This window comes from Scyliorhinus canicula, chromosome 16 (genome assembly GCF_902713615.1).
Source record: "Scyliorhinus canicula chromosome 16, sScyCan1.1, whole genome shotgun sequence".
NCBI lineage: Eukaryota > Metazoa > Chordata > Chondrichthyes > Carcharhiniformes > Scyliorhinidae > Scyliorhinus > Scyliorhinus canicula.
Window position 1 is genome coordinate 121,238,056 of NC_052161.1, and position 19,412 is coordinate 121,257,467.

Below are 19,412 nucleotides of genomic sequence, written 5' to 3' on the forward strand. Positions count from 1 at the left end.
ACGGACAGTGACCCAGGGCCGGTATTCGAACCCGGGTCCTCAGCGCCGTAGGCAGCAATGCTAACCACTGTGCCACCGTGCTGCCCCAGCTGTTCACAATTATATAAATAATTTGGATGTGGGGATCAATTGTAATATTTCCAAATTTACTGATGACACAGAATTAGGTGGGAACATAAGATGTGGGGATGCAAGGAGGTTTCAAGTGGACTTACACAGGCTGAGTGCACGGTAGATGGAATATAATATGATTAGGTGTGAAGTTGTCCACTTTGATAGAAAAAAAACCCAGAAAGATAGAACATTTCTTAAATGGTAAGATGTTGAGAAATGTTGGTATCCTTGTTCATGATGAAGGTTCACCAGACTATTACCTGGGATGGTGGGATTGCCTTAAGGGAGGAGATTGAGGAAACTGGGCCTGTATTCCTTAGAGTTTCATGCAATAAGAAATGATCTAATTGAAACTTACAAACTTACAGGGCATGACAGGGTGGATGTGGGTAAGATATTTCCCTGGCTTGTGAGTCTAGAAACAGGGAACATAATCCCAGAATAAAAGGTCGGCCATTTAAAACTGAGATGAGGAGGCATTTCTTCACCCAAGGGGTAATGTATCTTTGCAATTCTCTATCCCAGAGGGCTTTAGAAGCTCAATCACTGAGCATTTTCAAGAATAAATCGATAGGTTTCTAGAAACTAGTGACATCACAAAATGTGTTGATAGCATAGGAAAGTGGTAGTGAAGTCGATGATCTAATTGAATGGTAGCGCAGGCTTGATGGGCTGGAAGGCCTACTCTTGATCCTATGTTCCACACCTTTCCAGGATCAAAACAGTTAACCCTGGTCAGACATATTCCTGGAGGTTTCATTATGCTGACTACCAGACTCCAACCACCTCAAGCAGTAAGAAACAGCCTTATACCCTACCAGACTCCAACCACCTCAAGCAGTCAAAAACAGCCTTATACCATGTCAAGGAGTAAACGTCCACCCTTACTCAAAATACACTGTGCCCATCGCCCCCCCCCCCCTTACTCAAAATACACTGTGCCCATCGCCCCCCCCCCCAACCTTATTCAAAATACACTGCACCATGGTTACACCCTCTTCCCCTCCGCCCCTGATCCTGTGACCCCGGTGGAAAGTAAGTGTGTGTGTGAAGCATCTGAGGTCAGCATAAGACTCTGTTCTGATGCGACCACCTTTGAACGACTTGATAACCTTCCCTAGGCCTGGATTAAGTATGGCTTTGACCCCCTTGGATGTGATTTGGGGAGGTGCCAGTATCTGTGAGACTGAGCGCACAAGGTGAAAGAAACTGTGGAGGTAACAGAGGAAAAAAAACTATTTTCCAAACGATCCAATATACACTGTAATAAACATAATTATTAATGAATAAACAGATGGTTAGGGACCCAAACCAATAGGAACAGGAATTAAAATTAGTGTCTAAAACTCTAAAACCCTGTTATGAAATTATTATAAACTGTAACAGCTGATGACTTGTTTTTGTTTTAGTTTAAAAAAAAATAAATAAGTTTTTAACAATTTATGCTTAAGACTAAACAATGCAAAACATCAAGAACAACAGAACTGATTACTGTTAACACCATTGTTACTAATGCTGATTTTGTTTCTTCCATGTTAAACTTCTGCCTCCCAGGCGCACTCGTTTCTGAACTTTGTAGTGAGATACAAACCTGAGGAGCAGCCCTCGCTCGAACCCCACCACGATGCCTCAACCTTCACAATTAACGTAGCTCTAAACAAGGCAGGAGTTGATTATGAGGTAAAACTGATTCAGTCTTGCTGGAATACAGCAGGAGGAGTTTCCTGAGGCCTGGGTGCTGCTGAAAAAGTACAAGGCCCAGGTTGTCATGTGACAATGGAGGTAGCTCAAGGTCTAGGTGAAGTTGGTGCCTGGGGATAAAGGACTTCTTAAGATGGCGAGCTCTCTATGTCTGCCCTGTAATGGATGCTGCATGGTATTGCTTCACACCCCTCTTCTTTCTTGCAGGCTCTCTTTGACCTGGCCTTTGTAGTTAGATATAAACCTGATGAACAGCCATCTTTAATGCCACATCACGATGCTTCCACTTTTACTGTAAACATTGCACTCAACAAGGTTGGATTTGACTACCAGGTAAGTTGTATGTCTGGTGCTAGAGGACAGGCCTGTCTGGTTCACTCTGTACTCAAGTACAGGGCGGGTTTTATGGGCTGTTCCATGGAGCATACACTGAATCAATGCATGGCTCTGATATTTACACCGACATTTACTGAGTGGATCCGCCCCCCAGAAAGTCCTCAGCATTTGGTTAAATCAATTCTTCCTCTTTATTCTGGTCTTGCATGTTTCTAAAGGTTTGTTGAGCTGTGAAATGTTCCAGACTCAGGTGCATGGTCGTTCTAATAATTAACAGTCAGTCCAGACTGAGATCGGATATTTCAACTAATGGTGGTCTTTAATACTGTGGGAAAGGTAAGGATGTGTCAAAACTCAGCTATGGAATTTCTTTTAATAATTCATTAGTTCCACTCTGTTGTTGACAACGGAATATTGCTGGATTTTCACAGCTGAATGTTCATATTGACCATATTATTATATTTACATCTTAAACTATTAAATCTTATTGACAAAAGATTTGTGAGATTCTCGCACAGTCTGGCAGGAACAGTCTGAATCAGAACTTCTGACACCAGTTTTGATTTTTGGTGTCAAGTTAAGCTGATCCCATTATGTCTTCCTTGTGTTGGTTACTGATCCCAATGTCTGCCACTTCTTTGCCTGCAATGTTTGATTTAGTTGCAAAGTTTCCTGATTAGTCTGGAAACAAATAACTCCTTGTCTCAAGTCTGCACTTTTCACTCCTGTGGTTTCCTCGTTCACTATTCACACCGAGAGTCCAGATGGACTGAAGTCAGTCAAGCTTCCTGAGATGGGATGATCCATGCTCAGATGATCTGGAATAGCAAATTATATATTTATTTCTGATTTTCCTTGTAATATTTACTGTTGGTGTTTAATTCTGGATTGTTAAGGATTCAACTAGAGCTTTTCAGATAAGTTCACAAAACACCTCATCCTGTTTCTGTCTGTGTCAGTGTCAGTCTAGCTGTGTGTCTGGGGCTGTCTGCCAGTGTCTGTCTGCCAATCTGTCTTTGGGCTTGTCTGTCTGTCTGTCTGTTTATCCCATCACCCTCACAGAAAGAGTTATTGTGGGCAGATAGTAGAAACCCCCTGCTCTCTCAAGCCAGGAAATTAAGATTGAGACTGGGGAGCCAAAACCTTGAGAGAGCAATGAAATGAAAATCGCTTATTGTCACAAGTAGACTTCAAATGAAGTTACTGTGAAAAGCCCCTAGTCGCCACATTCCAGCGCCTGTTTGGGGAGGCTTGAACCTGTGCTGCTGGCCTTGTTCTACTTTACAAGCCAGCTGTTTAGCCCACTGTGCTAAACCAGCCCCTGAGGGGTTTAGTCTAAAACCCCTGAGTTGCATTTTACAATTAATACCCAATTTTCAAACGAGAAATACAAGGAATTTTGAGTTTTAGGCTAGCTCTACCAGTTAAAAGGTCAGGTGTTATAATTTCTGATATTCATTTAATTTTCTCTATGACAATGACTTTCAATGGTTGCCAATATCTCGGGTGTGAAGAGGAGGGAATGATTGGAGCTTGTGGATTGAGGGTTGTTATGTCAGGGGTGGTTATAAAGTAGGATTCAAACTCTTGAGTCTTTTTGACCCCCACCACAGATTGCCTTCACTACAGGTGGCTGGAAAACAGAGTCAATAGCTGCATATCAGACCGTCATGGGACCAAATGAACATCTGCTTTCTCTGCAGCAGCTGATTCACATTTAATGGCTCTCCGCGTGGGTCCAATACAGTGTCTCTGGAGAGGGGCAGCGTTATTGGAAACAAATCAACCTCTACATCAAGTGCCCAGCTTGTTGGCCCCAACACCGCACTCCCTGCTAAACCCCAGCCACCCTGTGTCCATCTGTCCTATCTATTATGGAGAGGATGTAATATCAGAGCCATCTTTACAGTCAGATCTCGTCATGTTGAATGTTAAATATTACTGTTTGTCCTTTTCTTCTGTAATTAAATGTATTGTGGTGCTGTTTGTGTGTGTTTTTGTTTGTGTGTGTGTGTGTTACTGATTGTATATTACAGGAGTGAACGGTGGTAGATTTCTCATGGTGTTTCAGTATCTTGTCTAAAATGTGCTTTAATCAAAAAGGCTCTGAGTCTCAGTATGATTGGGCCATTGTATTCTTGGCCTTTAGTTCTGTTGCAGCAACCCATTGCCGCGATACTGAAAGTTATTCTGTCTTTTTGCAGGGTGGTGGCTGCAGGTTCATCAGGTATAACTGCTCCGTCCAGGCTCCTCGAAAGGGCTGGGCCCTCATGCACCCGGGACGACTGACCCATTACCACGAGGGTCTTCCAACCACCAGCGGCACGCGATACATTGTCGTCTCTTTTATTGACCCTTAATTAAAGTGCTTAGTATCTGAGTGCACGCAGTGGAAGCTGTTACAGAATGTTTGTGACATACGGCCTGACCTTCCTCAGACTATTGCAGCGAGGACAGCCCATGTTCTTGCTCTGTATATTATGGTTCATAGAGTTTTCAAAGTACTTAGTAGAAAGAGATAGTTACACTGGGTGTAGTTGACGGTTGTGAAGTTAGTGCAAGAATAACCAAACCCCAAACAAAATATATTTAACCTATTGGTTTTAGGTTCTAAAGGTAAAGCACTGCCCCAGCTCTTCAGTATCCAGTCCATATCTAACCCACAGATTTTACAGATACAAGGCTACCCCCTCCTATAATAACCAGACCATGTGTAATCTGCAGTTTCCAGAAATATGGGACCATCCCATTCCATAATATTCAGACCCTGTGATGATGGACATACCTGGTTACCCAATTCAATTTTAGTTTGAATTGGCTGAAAGCAGTAATTTCAGGAGTGAATCAGGCTCCACCTCTGTCCAAGTCCTGAGTTTCAATCCTGAGTCCCTGTTGCCAACTCAGGGTGACCGAGAGGTTACGATGTTTACAACAGCTTGTTAAATATGAGATTCAGTCGAGGGGGTCCTTCCAAAGGCTCAAAGGTAAGTGTAGCCCCAGGGGGAGTGCGACAGGCCTATAGAGTGCCCTGGCACTGCCCCTGGCACAGGTTGGCACTGCCAGGTTGGCACACTGTCAACCTGGAAGTTTCAACTTGGACTGGAGGCAGTGCCAGGATTGGCCCTTGCAGGAGCCCCATTGGGAAAGGGGAGGTTTCCAGATACTTATTGGTGAGGGCGAAAGCAGGCAGCGAGGGGTAGCCTGCAGGCAGTGTGTGTGGGTGTGTGGGGGGGGGGGGGGGGGGGGGGGGGGGGGGGGGGGGGCAATACTTCCATGGTGTTGGCAGGGGGAGCCCCCAATGATTGTCAGGAGGGTGTAAGCCCCTGATAGTTGTCTGGGGGGGGGGGGTGTTGGGGGAAGCCCCCGATATCAGTGGGAGTGGGGGGGGGGGGGGGGGGGGGGGTAGTTCCACTTCAGTTCTGTCCTCTATAGATGGCGCCCTGGTCTCTGTGGAGCCGGGGACCAGCTTTATCAGGCCCCACCCCACCAAGTGATGGTGTAAACCGCACCCACTCATTTTTCTTCCTTTAGAGGCCCAGGATCTGGAGGGAAGACTGGTCTGTGCAGCTGGTGAAGTACACACTGGTTTTCTGTCTGAGCCAGGCACTTTGGAAAATTATGGTTACATTCCGCCTAATACATTTTTCTCAACAAAGTTGTTAAAATGACAAAGTAGAGGTACACTTCCCATGTGCCAAAGAAATGCAAACAGTGTCTCTGCTGTGCTTACAATGTTACAGCTCCAATATTCATGCAAACCCGTGGTCTGACAGAATAGTATTAATAGCGTTGCTGGAACTGCGGTAAGTGAGTATTGGAAGATACCGGAGAATTATGACCCCACCAGAGAACTGATAAGGGTAGGGAAGTAGGACTGGATTCGGTGGGGAGATGGTGGTAGACCAGGGCTACTCTTTTGAAGTTTTGTAGGAACATTGTACAGTCTCTGAGGGTCAGTAGTGCTAAAGACCCTCACCTTCCCAACTCCTGTGGCCAGTTTTCTGCATTAATGTGTTTTTTAAGGTTATATTTCATTTCCTGGCAGCACGGTGGCCTAGTGGTTAGCACAACCGTCTCACGGCGCTGAGATCCCAGGTTCGATCCCGGCTCTGGGTCACTGTCCGTGTGGAGTTTGCACATTCTCCCCGTGTCTGCGTGGGTTTCGCCCCCACAACCCAAAAATGTGCAGAGTAGGTGGATTGGCCATGCTAAATTGCCCCTTAATTGGAAAAAATAATTGGGTAATCTAAATTTAAAAAATATATATTTCATTTCCTACTGTATTTTAGTTAGCATTCACATCAGTGTCCCAGTCTAGATCTGGGATAGGACCAACAAACATAGGTAACATTTTTTAATAAGCCAGCTCTAATGGAAGGTAGGGCCACGTGGCCACAACAGATAGCACAAACTCTTTGCATGCTGAAATTTGCACATTGGACACTCAGTAGTTTATAGAGATTCCATAAAGTTTGATCCAAGATAGAAGGTTCCTCTGTTCCCAAAACAGATGGAAAAGAAGATTTGAGACCATGTGGCATTCCTTATCCTTTGATTCATATGTGTCAAAATAAAAAATATTTTAAAAATTTTGTGCTTTTTGCTGTTAACAATGGTTTAGGAACGTTGCATCATTGGTTGCTTTTGATTGCAGTGATCCACAGTGAAGAGTAACCCTTCAGTTCATGTGTTAGGGTCATTGATGGACTGTGCAGTCCTGGGTAATGTGGACTAGCAACAGGAAGGTCTCGAGTCAGGAGGGACTGCTGTATGATCAATGTGTGGGAGGAACTGCCACACCATATTGTGTAACTCCAGAAGCTAATGCAGTGTGAGCTCGCTGGCTGGAGAAAAAAACATTTTAAAAAATGGACAACTTGGATTTATTTCATTGCAATTTAAAACGTAGTGTTCAGCGTGAGCTGTCTGTTGAAAAGTTCAGTAATGGTTTGCCTCCGCCTTTTTTCTTAGTCTCAATTTTCAGCTTTGAACTCATCTAAATAATTCTAACTGGACAGTTCAGATAATTGACATTTTTCACAAGCACAGGGAGCTTCACATTCTCTGAAAAATGTCTTCACCATAGAGCATTACAAGTAACATCCCAGAAGCAGCTATATATCAGGAAATGGACGGGAGGGAGGAACTCGGGAAAAATTACAATCACCAGAGAAGTGGCACTGAGTAGGTTGTTGGACTTGCTGACAAGTGCCTGGGTCCTGATGGACCTTGTCCTAGGGTCTTAAAAGAAGAGACTAGTGAGATAATTCTGAAACTCCCGAGATTCAGGGAAGGTACCATCAGGTTGGAAAATGCCACAATATTATTTTGAAAGGGAGGGAGACAGAAAGCAGGAAATTACAGGCCAGTTATCTTAACATCTGTCGTAGGGAAAATGTTAGAAGTTGTAGAAGGGCATTTGGATAAGTTCAAGGCAGTCAGACTGAGTCAACGTGGTTTGTGAAAAGGAAATCAAGTTTAACCAACTTATTGGAGTTCTTTGAGGAAGTAACCTGTGCTGCGGATAAAGGGGAACTGATGGATATACTATACTTAGATTTTCAGAAGGTATTTGATATAGTACCACACCAAAGGAAAATAGAAGCTCATGGTATTGGGGGTAACATATTGACATGGATAGAAGATTGGCTGGATAGCAGGAAGAAGGCATAAATGGTTATTTTTCAGTTTGACACAAAGATCGCGAGGAAAGTAAACTGAAGAGGACACAAGGAGGCTACAAAAGATATAGATAGGTTAAATGAATGATAGAATCTCTACAGTACAGAAAGAGGCTATTCAGCCCATCGAGTCTGTAACAACCCTTTGAAAGAGCACTCTATTTGCTGAGGTTGCAAAGCTCTGAGATGCAGAAGGATCTGGATGTTGTGGTGCATGAATCACAACAGGCTAGTATGCAGGTACAGCAAGTCATTAGGAAAGCTAATAGCCCCGTGTTTGCGTGGGTTTCGCCCCACAACCCAAAGATATGCAGGGTAGGTGGATTGGCAATGCTAAATTGCCCCTTAATTGGAAAAAATTAATTGGGTACTCTAAATTTACTTTAAAAAAAGGAAAGCTAATAGAATGTTATCATTTATTGCAAGGAAATTGAATACAAAAGTAGGAAGATTCTGCTTCAGTTACACAGGGCACATCTGGAATATTGTATACAGTATTGGTCACCTTATTTAAGGAAGGCTGTAAATGCATTGGAAGCAGATCCGAGAAGGTATATTAAGTTTGACAAAGGTTATGAGACTTGACAAAAAGTGAGTCATCGGGACCCGAAACATTAGCTTTGTTTTCTCTCTCCAGATGCTGTCAGACGTGCTGAGATTGTCCACTATTTTGTTTTTGTTTCAGATTCCAGCATCCGCAGTAATTTTATATTTGCTTTTATTAGATTAATACCTGGATTGAGTGGGTTGTGTTATGAGGAAAGGTTGGACAGACAAGACTTGTATCCGCTGGAGTTTAGCAGAGTAAGAGGTGAATAGATTGAAATGTATAAGATCTTGAGGGGGCCGTTGACAAGGTAGATGTGGAGAGGATATTTCCTCTTGTGGGGGAATCTAGAACTAGGGCACCACTGTTTAAAAATCAGGGGTCTCCCATTTAAAATGGAGATTAGGCAACATTTCTTCTCTGAGGGTCGTGAGTTTTTGGAACTCTTTTTCCCTAGGTGGTGAAAGCAGAGGTTTTGAATATTTTTAAGGCAGAGGTGGATAGATTCTTGGTAAGCAGAAGGGATGATGCCAATTTGAGGATATTATCAGAGCAACCATTATCTTATTGAATGGAAGAATAGTTTTGAGAGGCTGAATGGCCAGAGGTGGATTTACAGTTAGTCCCCCCCCCCCCCCCCCCCCAAACCCACACTCGCCCCACAGATTATAAAGATGAATGCCTCAAACTTTGAACTAAAAATTAAATGGGCGGCACGGTGATGCAGTGGTTAGCACTGCTGCCTACGGCACAGAGAACCCGGGTTCGATCCTGGCCCTGGGTCACTGTGGAGTTTGCACATTCCCCCCATGTCTGTGTGGGTTCCACCTGTTGCTCGTTGTGTTCTCTCTTTAATTGGCTCTGTTTATGGCGGTTAATATGGTCCTTAATTCTAATTACGTTTGCTCAAGAGTCGGCAGGTATCTTTCGATACCGCCACAGGGTTCAAAACCGAATACTGATCAAAGACTCGATACACCACTTAGTAAGTTCGAAATCAATGCTCATTTATTTACACACACAGTCAAATATACTCATGCACAAAACTCTACCAACTAAACTATCACTACTACTAAAGCCTATATTTAGCTTCGGGTGCCCACTCAGTCAGAGGAACAATGGCCGTTGTCCGGTTCTGAGGCTGCAAGGGTTGAGCTGGTACGGAATAGCAGATAAGAGCATCTGTCTCGTAGCGTGTGTTGACTTTGGACTTGTTCTGGTGCAGCTGCTAGGTAGGTCTCTCCTCGCTGAGAGCCAAGGTCAAGAGAGTGAGACTCTCTTGGGGGATCCTTCTTATACCCAAAAGGGCTTCGCGCACTTTTGGGCGGGCCTTGAACTTGGCCCCAATTAATTAGACCGCATCTTGATCATTCCTATCGGTTTCCTCCAATAAAGGGGTGGATGCCCTGATTGCTGGGCGTATCCTAGGTTTCCGTTGGCCTGCTTTGTTCTAGTCTCCTCTGGCCCCAGGGTGTCTGCTTTAGTATTGTTTACTTAAATGTTACTCTTTTGTCCCCGGAGATGGCTTATTAGTATGGTAATGTCTTTGCAGTATCGGTCTTGTCTGGGAGCTACATCTCCAATCAACAGACAAACCCTGCACCTGCTTGCTTTCTCAGTATTGTCCATTTTCCCTGCATTCTTTGCAAAGTGTCCATTTTGGAATCGGGACGTGGCCATCCCAGATGGCTACACACCCCATAACCCAAAGATGTGCAGGTTAGGTGGATTGGCCACGCTAAATTGCCCCTTAATTGTTTAAAAAAAAATTGGGTACTCTAAATTTACTTTAAAAAAATAAAATCGCACTGTTTTTTTGCTCAGCTTCATCCTATTGTCAAGCCTTAATTTTTCTGTATTTTTGACTGTCAGATAGATAGCGTTGCTTCATATTGCACGGCCATCACTTATCTTTCCACTCTTTGGTTCTCATCCAATCAGAATCTGATTTTGCTCTGCATTTGCAGGGAGTAGTTGGCCTCTGATTGAATATCCTGCTAACTGTCTGACCCTGTTGATGTGTACTCCAGCTGAGCTGACTGTGTGTTCCAGGACTGGCGGTACACAGAGCAACCAGCGGCAGGGTCAGAGTCCTGTGCCAAAGCATGATGTTTTCATTGTCAATCCACCCCTGCCAATGGGCTACTTCCCCCTTCCTGGTATGGTCTTAAAATAACGTTTCCCAAATCTATGTTTCCTAGATCAATGCATCATGAAATGAACCAGGTAAGAAGCTACATTCTATTGAGAAATAAATACTCCATTGGAAAAAGTGATCCACCCATGGCTAAATAAGGAGTTAAAGAATGGTACTAAATTAAAAGAAGTCTTCTAATATTGTTCAGAAGAGTAGTTAGCCCAAAGATGAAGGGAATTCTGGATACCAGCAATGAATGATCAAAAACTTGATGGAGGAGATAGTGGATCCAAGTAAAATAGCCATAAATTTAAAAACCGATTGTAAGTGTTTTTACAAAGATATAAATAATAGAGTAGTGAAGGTAAATGTTGGTCACTTAGAGGCTGAGAGGAGAAGGGTAATGAGGAAATGACACATGTGAAACTGTCTGCGTTCACAGTAGAAGACATAAAATCATCAGATAGTGAGGAGCCATGTGTCTGATGAGAGTGGGGAACTTAAAGCAATGATTATGAGTAAAGAAAAAGTATTGGAGAAATTAATGGATTCAAAGTTGACAAACTCTCTGAACCTGATGTATAACATCCTAGTGCTCTAAAAGAAAATGCAGAGGTGTAGATGCACTGAGGTATGGTGGCAACCATCCTTGGAGCTAATGTCCGTCATCCGTAAACAGCCTTTCTCTCTCTCGAGCAAAGTTGTGTAGCCCTTGTAGCCATGCTGGCCACGCAAAATGGACACTGAGCCAAACTAAAATGGAAGGCTGCTGAGAAACAGACAGTTCAGCCAGAACAGCAGTCTGCAAAGAGCAGTTTGCATTCTGCAGCAGCAGAAACCAGTTTGGGCTCAGGTGAAGAGACCTTAGCTAGGTGCAAATGGCAAAACGCTTTGCATGCTAATGAGGCCATCAGACTTGAACACCCACACAATAGATACATTTGGTTCTGAATGGACACATTCCAATCAAGACCCAGACATCGAGGCACCAGAAACCTCCGAACAAAAGGACATAAGAAACGCCCCCTCCATCACGGAGACCCCCTCGCATTGGGGAATTAATCCAGTATCGATAAGAAATTGATCCAATAGGTAGAGCCCGCCCGAGAAGAGGGAAGGACAACGGAACCCCTATAAAAGATAGGGACCTCGTGTTGTCCGGTTCTGTTAAACCTGTGCTCCGGCCCCGACTGACACCTGGTATCCTGACTCCAGCCGTTGAGCACCAGCCGCCGAAACCGTAAGTTCAACGCTCGCTACGCGATCCAAGCCCACTAGACTCCCAAGTGCCAGAACGCTTGCTGAAGGCTGCAGACAAAACCAGGACGAAGGCCTCGTTCTCTGACCTTGCCTGTTCCTGTTAGATAAGTATTCTGTTTGCTTATGTTTAGTTGTAGCTTAGTCTCTTAGTGTGTGTGCATGAGTATTTATTATTAACTGTATAATAAATATTGATCGTTTGAACTTGACTAATCGGTGTATCGTCTTTATTACTTTGAATTTGACCTTGGAATACTTGTGACGTTGCCTATACGGCAGCTGGCGACTCCAGAGCTTAAATAATTACATAGAACAGAGCCTAGCAGTGTTAAGCACACGTTGAACTCGGAGGCGTGTTAATACACTCCAATAAACGCGTTTTACGCCCATAGTAAAACGTGCAACACCCTGGACCTGCTCAAAACGGCAGATGTCAAGACAATCCCTGTCAATCATGCAGAGCTGTAATTTTTTTAAAATACATTTAGAGTACCCAATTATTTTTTTCCAATTAAGGGGCAATTTAGAGTGGCCAATCTACCTAACCTGCACATCTTTGGATTGTGGGGGTGAAACCCACGCAGACACGGGGAGAATGTGCAAACTCCACAGGGACAGTGACCCAGGGCCGGGATTCGAACCCGGGTCCTCAGTGCCGCAGGCAGCAATGCTAACCACTGCGCCACCGTAGAACAGCAATTTCTGAAGTATTCAAACAGAAAAAGAGCATCCCAACTCGGATAAAAGCAAATTACTGAGCATGCTGGAAAGTGAAACAAAAACAGAAAATACTTGTCAATCTCAGCAGGTCTGACAGCATCTGTGGAGAGAGAACGGAGCTAACGTTTAGAGTCTGGCTGACTCTTTGTCAAAGTGGCAAAGAGTCATCCAAACTCAAAGCTTTATCCTGACTGAGACTTCATCTTTGTGGAGCAGATTTGTCCATTCTTGTCTCAGGTGCTGGAAAAATAAGATGGTCAGACTAGCCAATCACCCAGCAGATAACCACAACACCTTCAGTGTAGGATGTAAAAGAGACCGACCAGCAGTACACTTGAGCCTTACATCTGGCTCCAGTGACGTTACAGCAGGACAATACTATAACCACCGAATATACTCTGCAACTCCCAGCCAGCAAACCAAAGCCACAAAAGATACCATAACGTGATGATAGCTGTCCATTGCTGACAGTGAAACAGAGTGGTGAGCACACCACTAAACCTCATTCCAGCCACTGGAATGCATACCCTCCGTGGCAGAGGATGTTGCCACAATCCACACGCTAACTGAAGAAGCAAAAGAAATGACAAGGAGATGAGCATAATGTTCGTCCACCCCGCCAAGAAATGAGGTAGGTGAGCAAATCATCGACCAGTGCAGCAGCCGAACTGACCAACTGTGGTTCAACACGAAGGAAAGGAAGAGAGGAATCAAAAACATACCCAGATGTCAGAACAACCTCCAAACCTACAGAAAGAATTAGCAGGGATAGAGCCCACCTCTCCTCCGACAGTAGATACAGAAGTTACAAGTCTTCTACACCGCTTGCATGTTTCAATTTAAGGTCTTGACAATGGTATAGTGATAATGTAATCATGACAATATAAATGTACAATAAAAGCTTGGGCGGGAGGTTCAGTATAAGAGTCTGGCACATGAGTTAATGTGGGACTTATAGTACTACCCACACAGCCTCCTTCTGAACTGTAGAAAGTCTATGGTTCTACCAAACTGTAATCCACCCTCTATAACTGTTCCCACCTCTACTAAGAGTATTTCCCTTTGACTCAATATCCAGACGTTTGGAGAGAGGGTCTTTTGTCATTTGCAATCTTCATCAGTGAAAGGTGCTCCTTCTGTCAGTCTGCAAATGCAATTAGCCCAAGGACATTGGGTAATGGGTCCTTGACCTGTGAAATGTTGTGTAATGAAATTCTATCTACTTTAAAGACTAATAATTCAAAATACCACACAGCTCAAAATAAGATGCCGACTGCCAGAATGAATATTTTTCACATAAAGAGCAAAGTTTATTGATTTTTGGGAACACAAATGATCAATCCGCGAATACACCTGATGCACATGCGAGTAAAATGAAAAATATTTATTGCCTGGGTGCAAGAAGCACCAAGGGTCTGAAGGGGGTGTCCTGAAATGAGACACCTTAAAACTGGATATCTAGGATAACACTAGAATTGTTCTACATAAGTTAGTTTATTGAGGATTCAGACTAATCATAGAAAGTTTATCCAGTAATCCTTATTAACCATTAAACATATATTCTTAGAACATATCAGTAACAAGTATTTAAACTCTTGCAAAAAGCAGTGGCCGCAATGCATGATGGGATTTAAGCCAGCTAACTTACCCATGTTCTTAAGACAATCAGATAGAAATAATGTAGTCAGCAATAATACAGCTAGTTCAATAAGCAGTTCTTATCAGTAGCCCTAACATTGTCTGCTCTGACAATCCATGATACAAAGAGGAACCATCTTCAACATCCTGCACTTAGACAAACAATGATACAGACAGGAACCACTGAGATAAGGGAAGATGGGGGTAGGAGAGAGGCAGTGGATACAACAATCCTGGAAAACAACAGATGGCCAGGAAACTGGATGGGGTTAAATCATGAGCTGATCACGCATTCACCGTGCTGCCTAAAGTAAAATTCATTGGTCAAGGTAAAATCAACAGCTACATGGATTGGATCGAGACCAACTGGGATGGGCTACTGATTTTAGGAAATTGTTTAACTGTTGCACCTGAAACAATTTAAAGTAGAGTGGTTTTGGCATTTATCCAAAGCATTCTTACTTGTATGTTGACCAAGTTTGGAAAATAAAGCCATTTTAACCAGAGTTGATGTGTCCGCAGGTCTTTGTGTTTAGCTGACGCGTAACTAAGAGGGAGGATCCCCACGTAAAAGCCAGCTCAATACTCAGTCCCTGAAAATGCTCCTACAGGCTATTCCCAACCCCCCCCCCCCCCCCCCCCCCAGCTGCCGCATGAAAGATAGCAAAGCTCTGGCCACCCCCAAAGAAGTAAGTGATTTGGGCTTGTAACGATTCAACCGAGGGTCTAAGACACAGTTCAGGTCCCCACCCAAAATGAGCTGATATGAGTCCAAATCGGGGAGGAATGCCAGCATGGTACTAATAAAATTCATTATCGGCCCAGTTTGGGGAGTAAACATTAGCCATAATTACAGGGTGCCCACCACAGAACCACAGAGAATATTGTGTCTGCCGTTAGGGTTTGCCAAAATCTTAAGAAGCAGAGAACTGAACCCTGCTATTAATTAAAATCACTGCAACCTGGGCCCTCCCATCAAAACCAAAAGAAAGACATGTCCTCGCCACCCCATTCACAGCCTTGTTTGGTCTTTGACACGCAAATGGCTCTCTTGCAAGAACACATCAGAGTTTAAGCTCTTAAGGTGAACAAATACCCTCGATCCTTTCACTGGGTCATTCAAACCCCTAATGTTCCAGGTGACCAAACAAATTGGGGATTCCCCCCCCCCCCCCCAATCTGGAGTTCAACCATTTCCACCAAGAGAGATTACCAATAAGATACTTAAAAGGTACAGCAAAGAGGCCCACCCAAGATGGCCAACCACCCAAATCAAAAGACTGAACAAAGAGAAATCTGTAGACACCGTCAATAAATCATCCCTCGTACTCCACCAGCCCCATGGTGGTTGCGGCCCTGAGAGTCTGGGGGCAATGGAGGAGACATGTGGGAGCAGAGGGAGCATCGGTCTGGTCCCCAATCTGTAATAATCACCGGATTGCCCCGGGAAGTATGGATGGGGTGTTCCGGATATGGTGGAGAGCAGGGATTGAGAGGAAGGGGGATATGTTTATAGAGGGGAGCTTTCTGATTTTGAGGGCGTTGGAGGAGAAGTTTGAGTTGGGGAGGGGAAACAAATTCAGGTATCTGCAGGTGCGGGACTTCCTACGTAAACAGGTGTCAACCTTCCTGCTCCTACTGCTAAGGGGGATTCAGGACAGGGTAGTTTCCAGAGGGTTAGTAGGAGAAGGGAGCGTCTCGGACATTTACAAGGAGCTTATGGGGTCAGAGGAGACGCAGACAGAGGAGCTGAAGCGCAATTGGGAGGAGGAGCTGGGAGGAGAGATAGAGGATGGTCCATGAGCGGACGCGTTGAGTAGAGTCAACGCGTCCGCAACATGTGCCAGGCTCAGCCTGATACAATTCAAGGTTGTTCACCGGACTCACATGACAGTGGCCCAGATGAGCAGATTCTTTGGGGTGGAAGACAGGTGTGCAAAATGTACGGGAGGATCAGCGAACCATGTCCACATGTTCTGGATATGTCCGAAGCTTAGGGGATTTTGGCAGCGGTTTGCAGATGCCATGTCCACGGTGTTAAAAACAAGGGTGGCACTCAATCCAGAGGTGGCGATTTTCGGGGTGTCGGAAGACCCGGGAATCCAGGAGGAGAAAGAGGCAGACGTTCTGGCCTTTGCCTCCCTGGTAGCCCCGGAGACAGATACTATTAGCTTGGAGGGACCCAAAGCCCCCGAAGTCGGAGACCTAGCTTTTAAAAAAAATTTAGAGTACCCAATTAATTTTTTCCAATTAAGGAGCAATTTAGCGTGGCCAATCCACCTGCCTTGCACATTTTTGGGTTGTGGGGGTGAAACTCACGCAAACACGGGGAGAATGTGCAAACTCCACACGGACAGTGACCCAGAGCCGGGATCGAACCTGGGACCTTGGCGCCGTGAGGCCGCAGTGCTACCACTGCGCCACCGTGCTGCCCCTTCGGAGACCTAGCTATCGGACATGGCTAGATTTCTCTGATTTGAGAAAATCAAGTTTGCCTTGAGAGGGTCACTGTTAGGGTTCGCCCGGAGGTGGCAACCGTTCGTCAACTTCTTCGCGGAAAATTAATCGTCAGCAGAAGGGAGGGGGGGGGGGTTAGTTTATCTTAGAGTAGGGTATTAATAAAGGTGGGACCTGTAAGGGAGGGAGATGGCTTTTGCACAATGTTTATAGTTTCATGTACATTATTTATTTTGTTGTTGTTATAGCAAAAATACCTCAATAAAATGTTTATTAAAAAAAAAAATAAACCATCCCTCCCCCTCCCCCAAAGCTAATGCCCTTGAATACAACCACATCCAAATGCAAATACAGAGAGAGGCAAGGAAACTGAGACTGCCAACAAACCTAAGCAAAACACGAACCCAAAGCTAAAAGCAAATTACTGAGGATGCTGGAATCAGAAACAAAAAGAGAAAATACTGGACAATCTCAGCATGTCTGACAGCATCTGTGGAGAGATGAGGGAGCGAACGTTTTGACTCTTGATGACGCTTTCTCAAAGTCATCCAGACTCGAAACTTTAGCTCCCTTCTCTCTCCACCAGAACGCTAGTCATAATCTGAAAAAAAAAAGTATTATGGGCTACAGGCAACCCTTCAAAACTGCTCCCGTTAGCTCACTCTTAGCAAGGAGGCTCCCAACTGCCATGAAGGGCAGAACTTAGAAAGAGAGAAAGAATCCTGTTTTGAATAGGGAAGAAGGATTTGAAAAGTGACCAAGAGAAGTCATGAACAGTTGCCACTGAGAGAGGTTTTCGGAAGAGGTAGCCTCACTACCAGCAGGAATGTGTTCTGTGCATGCAAGTATCAGGTTTGCCTGCCTGTGTAAGAGGAGGATAGAGCTGCATGTCATGTTACATACTGTTTAATGGGAATTTGTGTGATAGGGTTAAGAAACCACATGGAATCTGGTATTGTTAGGGTTGAAGTTTAAAACTTTAAATATTGTTTGTTTTTCTTTTGTTTTAATAAAGCTTGTTTTATAAAATAACCATACCCTATTTCTTATCATATCACTCCTGAAACGAATCGATCATTCCTCATCGCATTAAAACTTTGAAAAGTTGCGGCCCTGATCCAGTATATTAGCCACTGTTGAGAGCTGACCGGGCATCCGTACTAGTATGAATGGCGGAGCAGGCTTGAAGGGTTGAATTGCCTACTTCTGCACCTAATTCCTATGTTTCTGTGTATTCAGACTAACGAGCTTAAGTCTGAACGGGACAATGTAATTCAAGCAATGTGTGGGCGTATTTCTCTGACTCTGTGCTCGCCGCTTTTTTCCTCAGTCTGTGTAATAACCCCTAAATTGCTTGCCACATCTTCGAGCCCATTTCTGGTCCCAATTTCCTATCTCCTTAATATCTTCCTAATATCATAGAAATTCAACCCCAACTAGAACAAGTACAAAAACAACCATGAAACCCCACAGTGCAACATGCCCTTCGTCGGAACCAAACACTCAATTTTACCATGCCCAACTTGTGTGTTTCAACAAAAGATGTCCGCCTCTTCAGGTGCGTCAAAGAAATAGGGCTGGATTCTCTGATTCTGCGGCTATGTCCGGAGGATGCATCTGGTCTTATGACCAAAAAGTCGGTGCCGACCACGCACAGATGCTCCGTCCGGTGGGCGGGACTAGCAACACACTGTACAACATGGCGCTGGCCGAGGGCGGACCCGGCCTGCCCAAAACTGGCCCCTTGCAACCCCCCTCACCACCCCCAGACCACCTCCCACAGATCCCCCCAGCCCCTGCCGAAACCCCCCTGCCACCCCCCCCCCCCCCCCCCCCCCCCCCCCCCCGACTGTGGCAGTGCTGGACACAGTCTGCAGCCGCCACAGCAGATTTATGAAAAAGAATTTAAAAAAAATAAATTTAGAGTACCCAATTCATTTTTTCCAATTAATGGGCAGTTTAACGTGGCCAATCCCCCTACCCTGCACATCTTTGGGTTGTGGGGGTGAAACTCACGCAAACACGGGGAGAATGTTGCAAACTTCAGACGGACTGTGACCCAGAGCCGGGATCGAACCTGGCACCTTGTTGCCGTGATGCAGCAGCGCTACCCACTGTGCTACAGTGCTGCCAGGTTAACGAAAATTGTGATTGATGCACTCGGGAAGTCGGCACATCGGGGATGGAGCATCGGGGGAGGGCCTCAGGTAGCATGCAGCATACTCCTGGAGTATGTCATTATTGAGGGGGCGGAGCATCGGAAAAACGGCACCACCCCGGATTTCATCGTAAAAATGGATGCTAAATTTTGCAGTCCAGATGTAATAGAACATAGAACATAGAACATTACAGCGCAGTACGGGCCCTTCGGCCCTCGATGTTGCGCCGACCTGTGAAACCATCTGAAGCCTATCTGACCTACACTATTCCATTTTCATCCATATGTCTATCCAGTGACCACTTAAATGCCCTTAAAGTTGGCGAGTCTACTACTGTTGCAGGCAGGGCGTTCCACACCCCTACTACTCTCTGAGTAAAGAAACTACCTCTGACATCTGTCCTATATCTACCACCCCTCAATTTAAAGCTATGTCCCCTCGTGTTGGTCATCACCATCCGAGGAAAAAGACTCACTGTTCACCCTATCTAACCCTCTGACTATCTTATATGTCTCTATTAAGTCACCTCTCAGCCTTCTCCTCTCTAACGAAAACAACTTCAAGTCCTTGAGCCTTTCCTCGTAAGACCTTCCCTCCATACCAGGCAACATCCTAGTAAATCTCCTCTGAACCTTTTCCAAAGCTTCCACATCCTTCCTATA

At 44.7% G+C, this 19,412-nt stretch overlaps 1 protein-coding gene across 2 annotated transcripts in view; it reads left to right on the forward strand.

Moving 5' to 3' along the window:
* The window catches only part of plod1a (procollagen-lysine, 2-oxoglutarate 5-dioxygenase 1a), a 33,550-nt gene extending 29,010 nt beyond the window's left edge, over positions 1-4,540 (forward strand). The window contains exons 17-18 of one of the 2 annotated variants that reach the window (XM_038822034.1): positions 1,669-1,794; positions 4,356-4,540. In XM_038822034.1, the coding sequence (XP_038677962.1) occupies positions 1,669-1,794; positions 4,356-4,511 (282 nt within the window). In that variant the 3' untranslated portion in view covers positions 4,512-4,540. Of the gene's footprint in view, positions 1-1,668; positions 1,795-2,022; positions 2,149-4,355 lie in introns of both variants that reach the window. The other variant, XM_038822033.1, reaches the window with a different exon arrangement.
* The last annotated feature ends 14,872 nt before the right edge of the window (positions 4,541-19,412 follow it).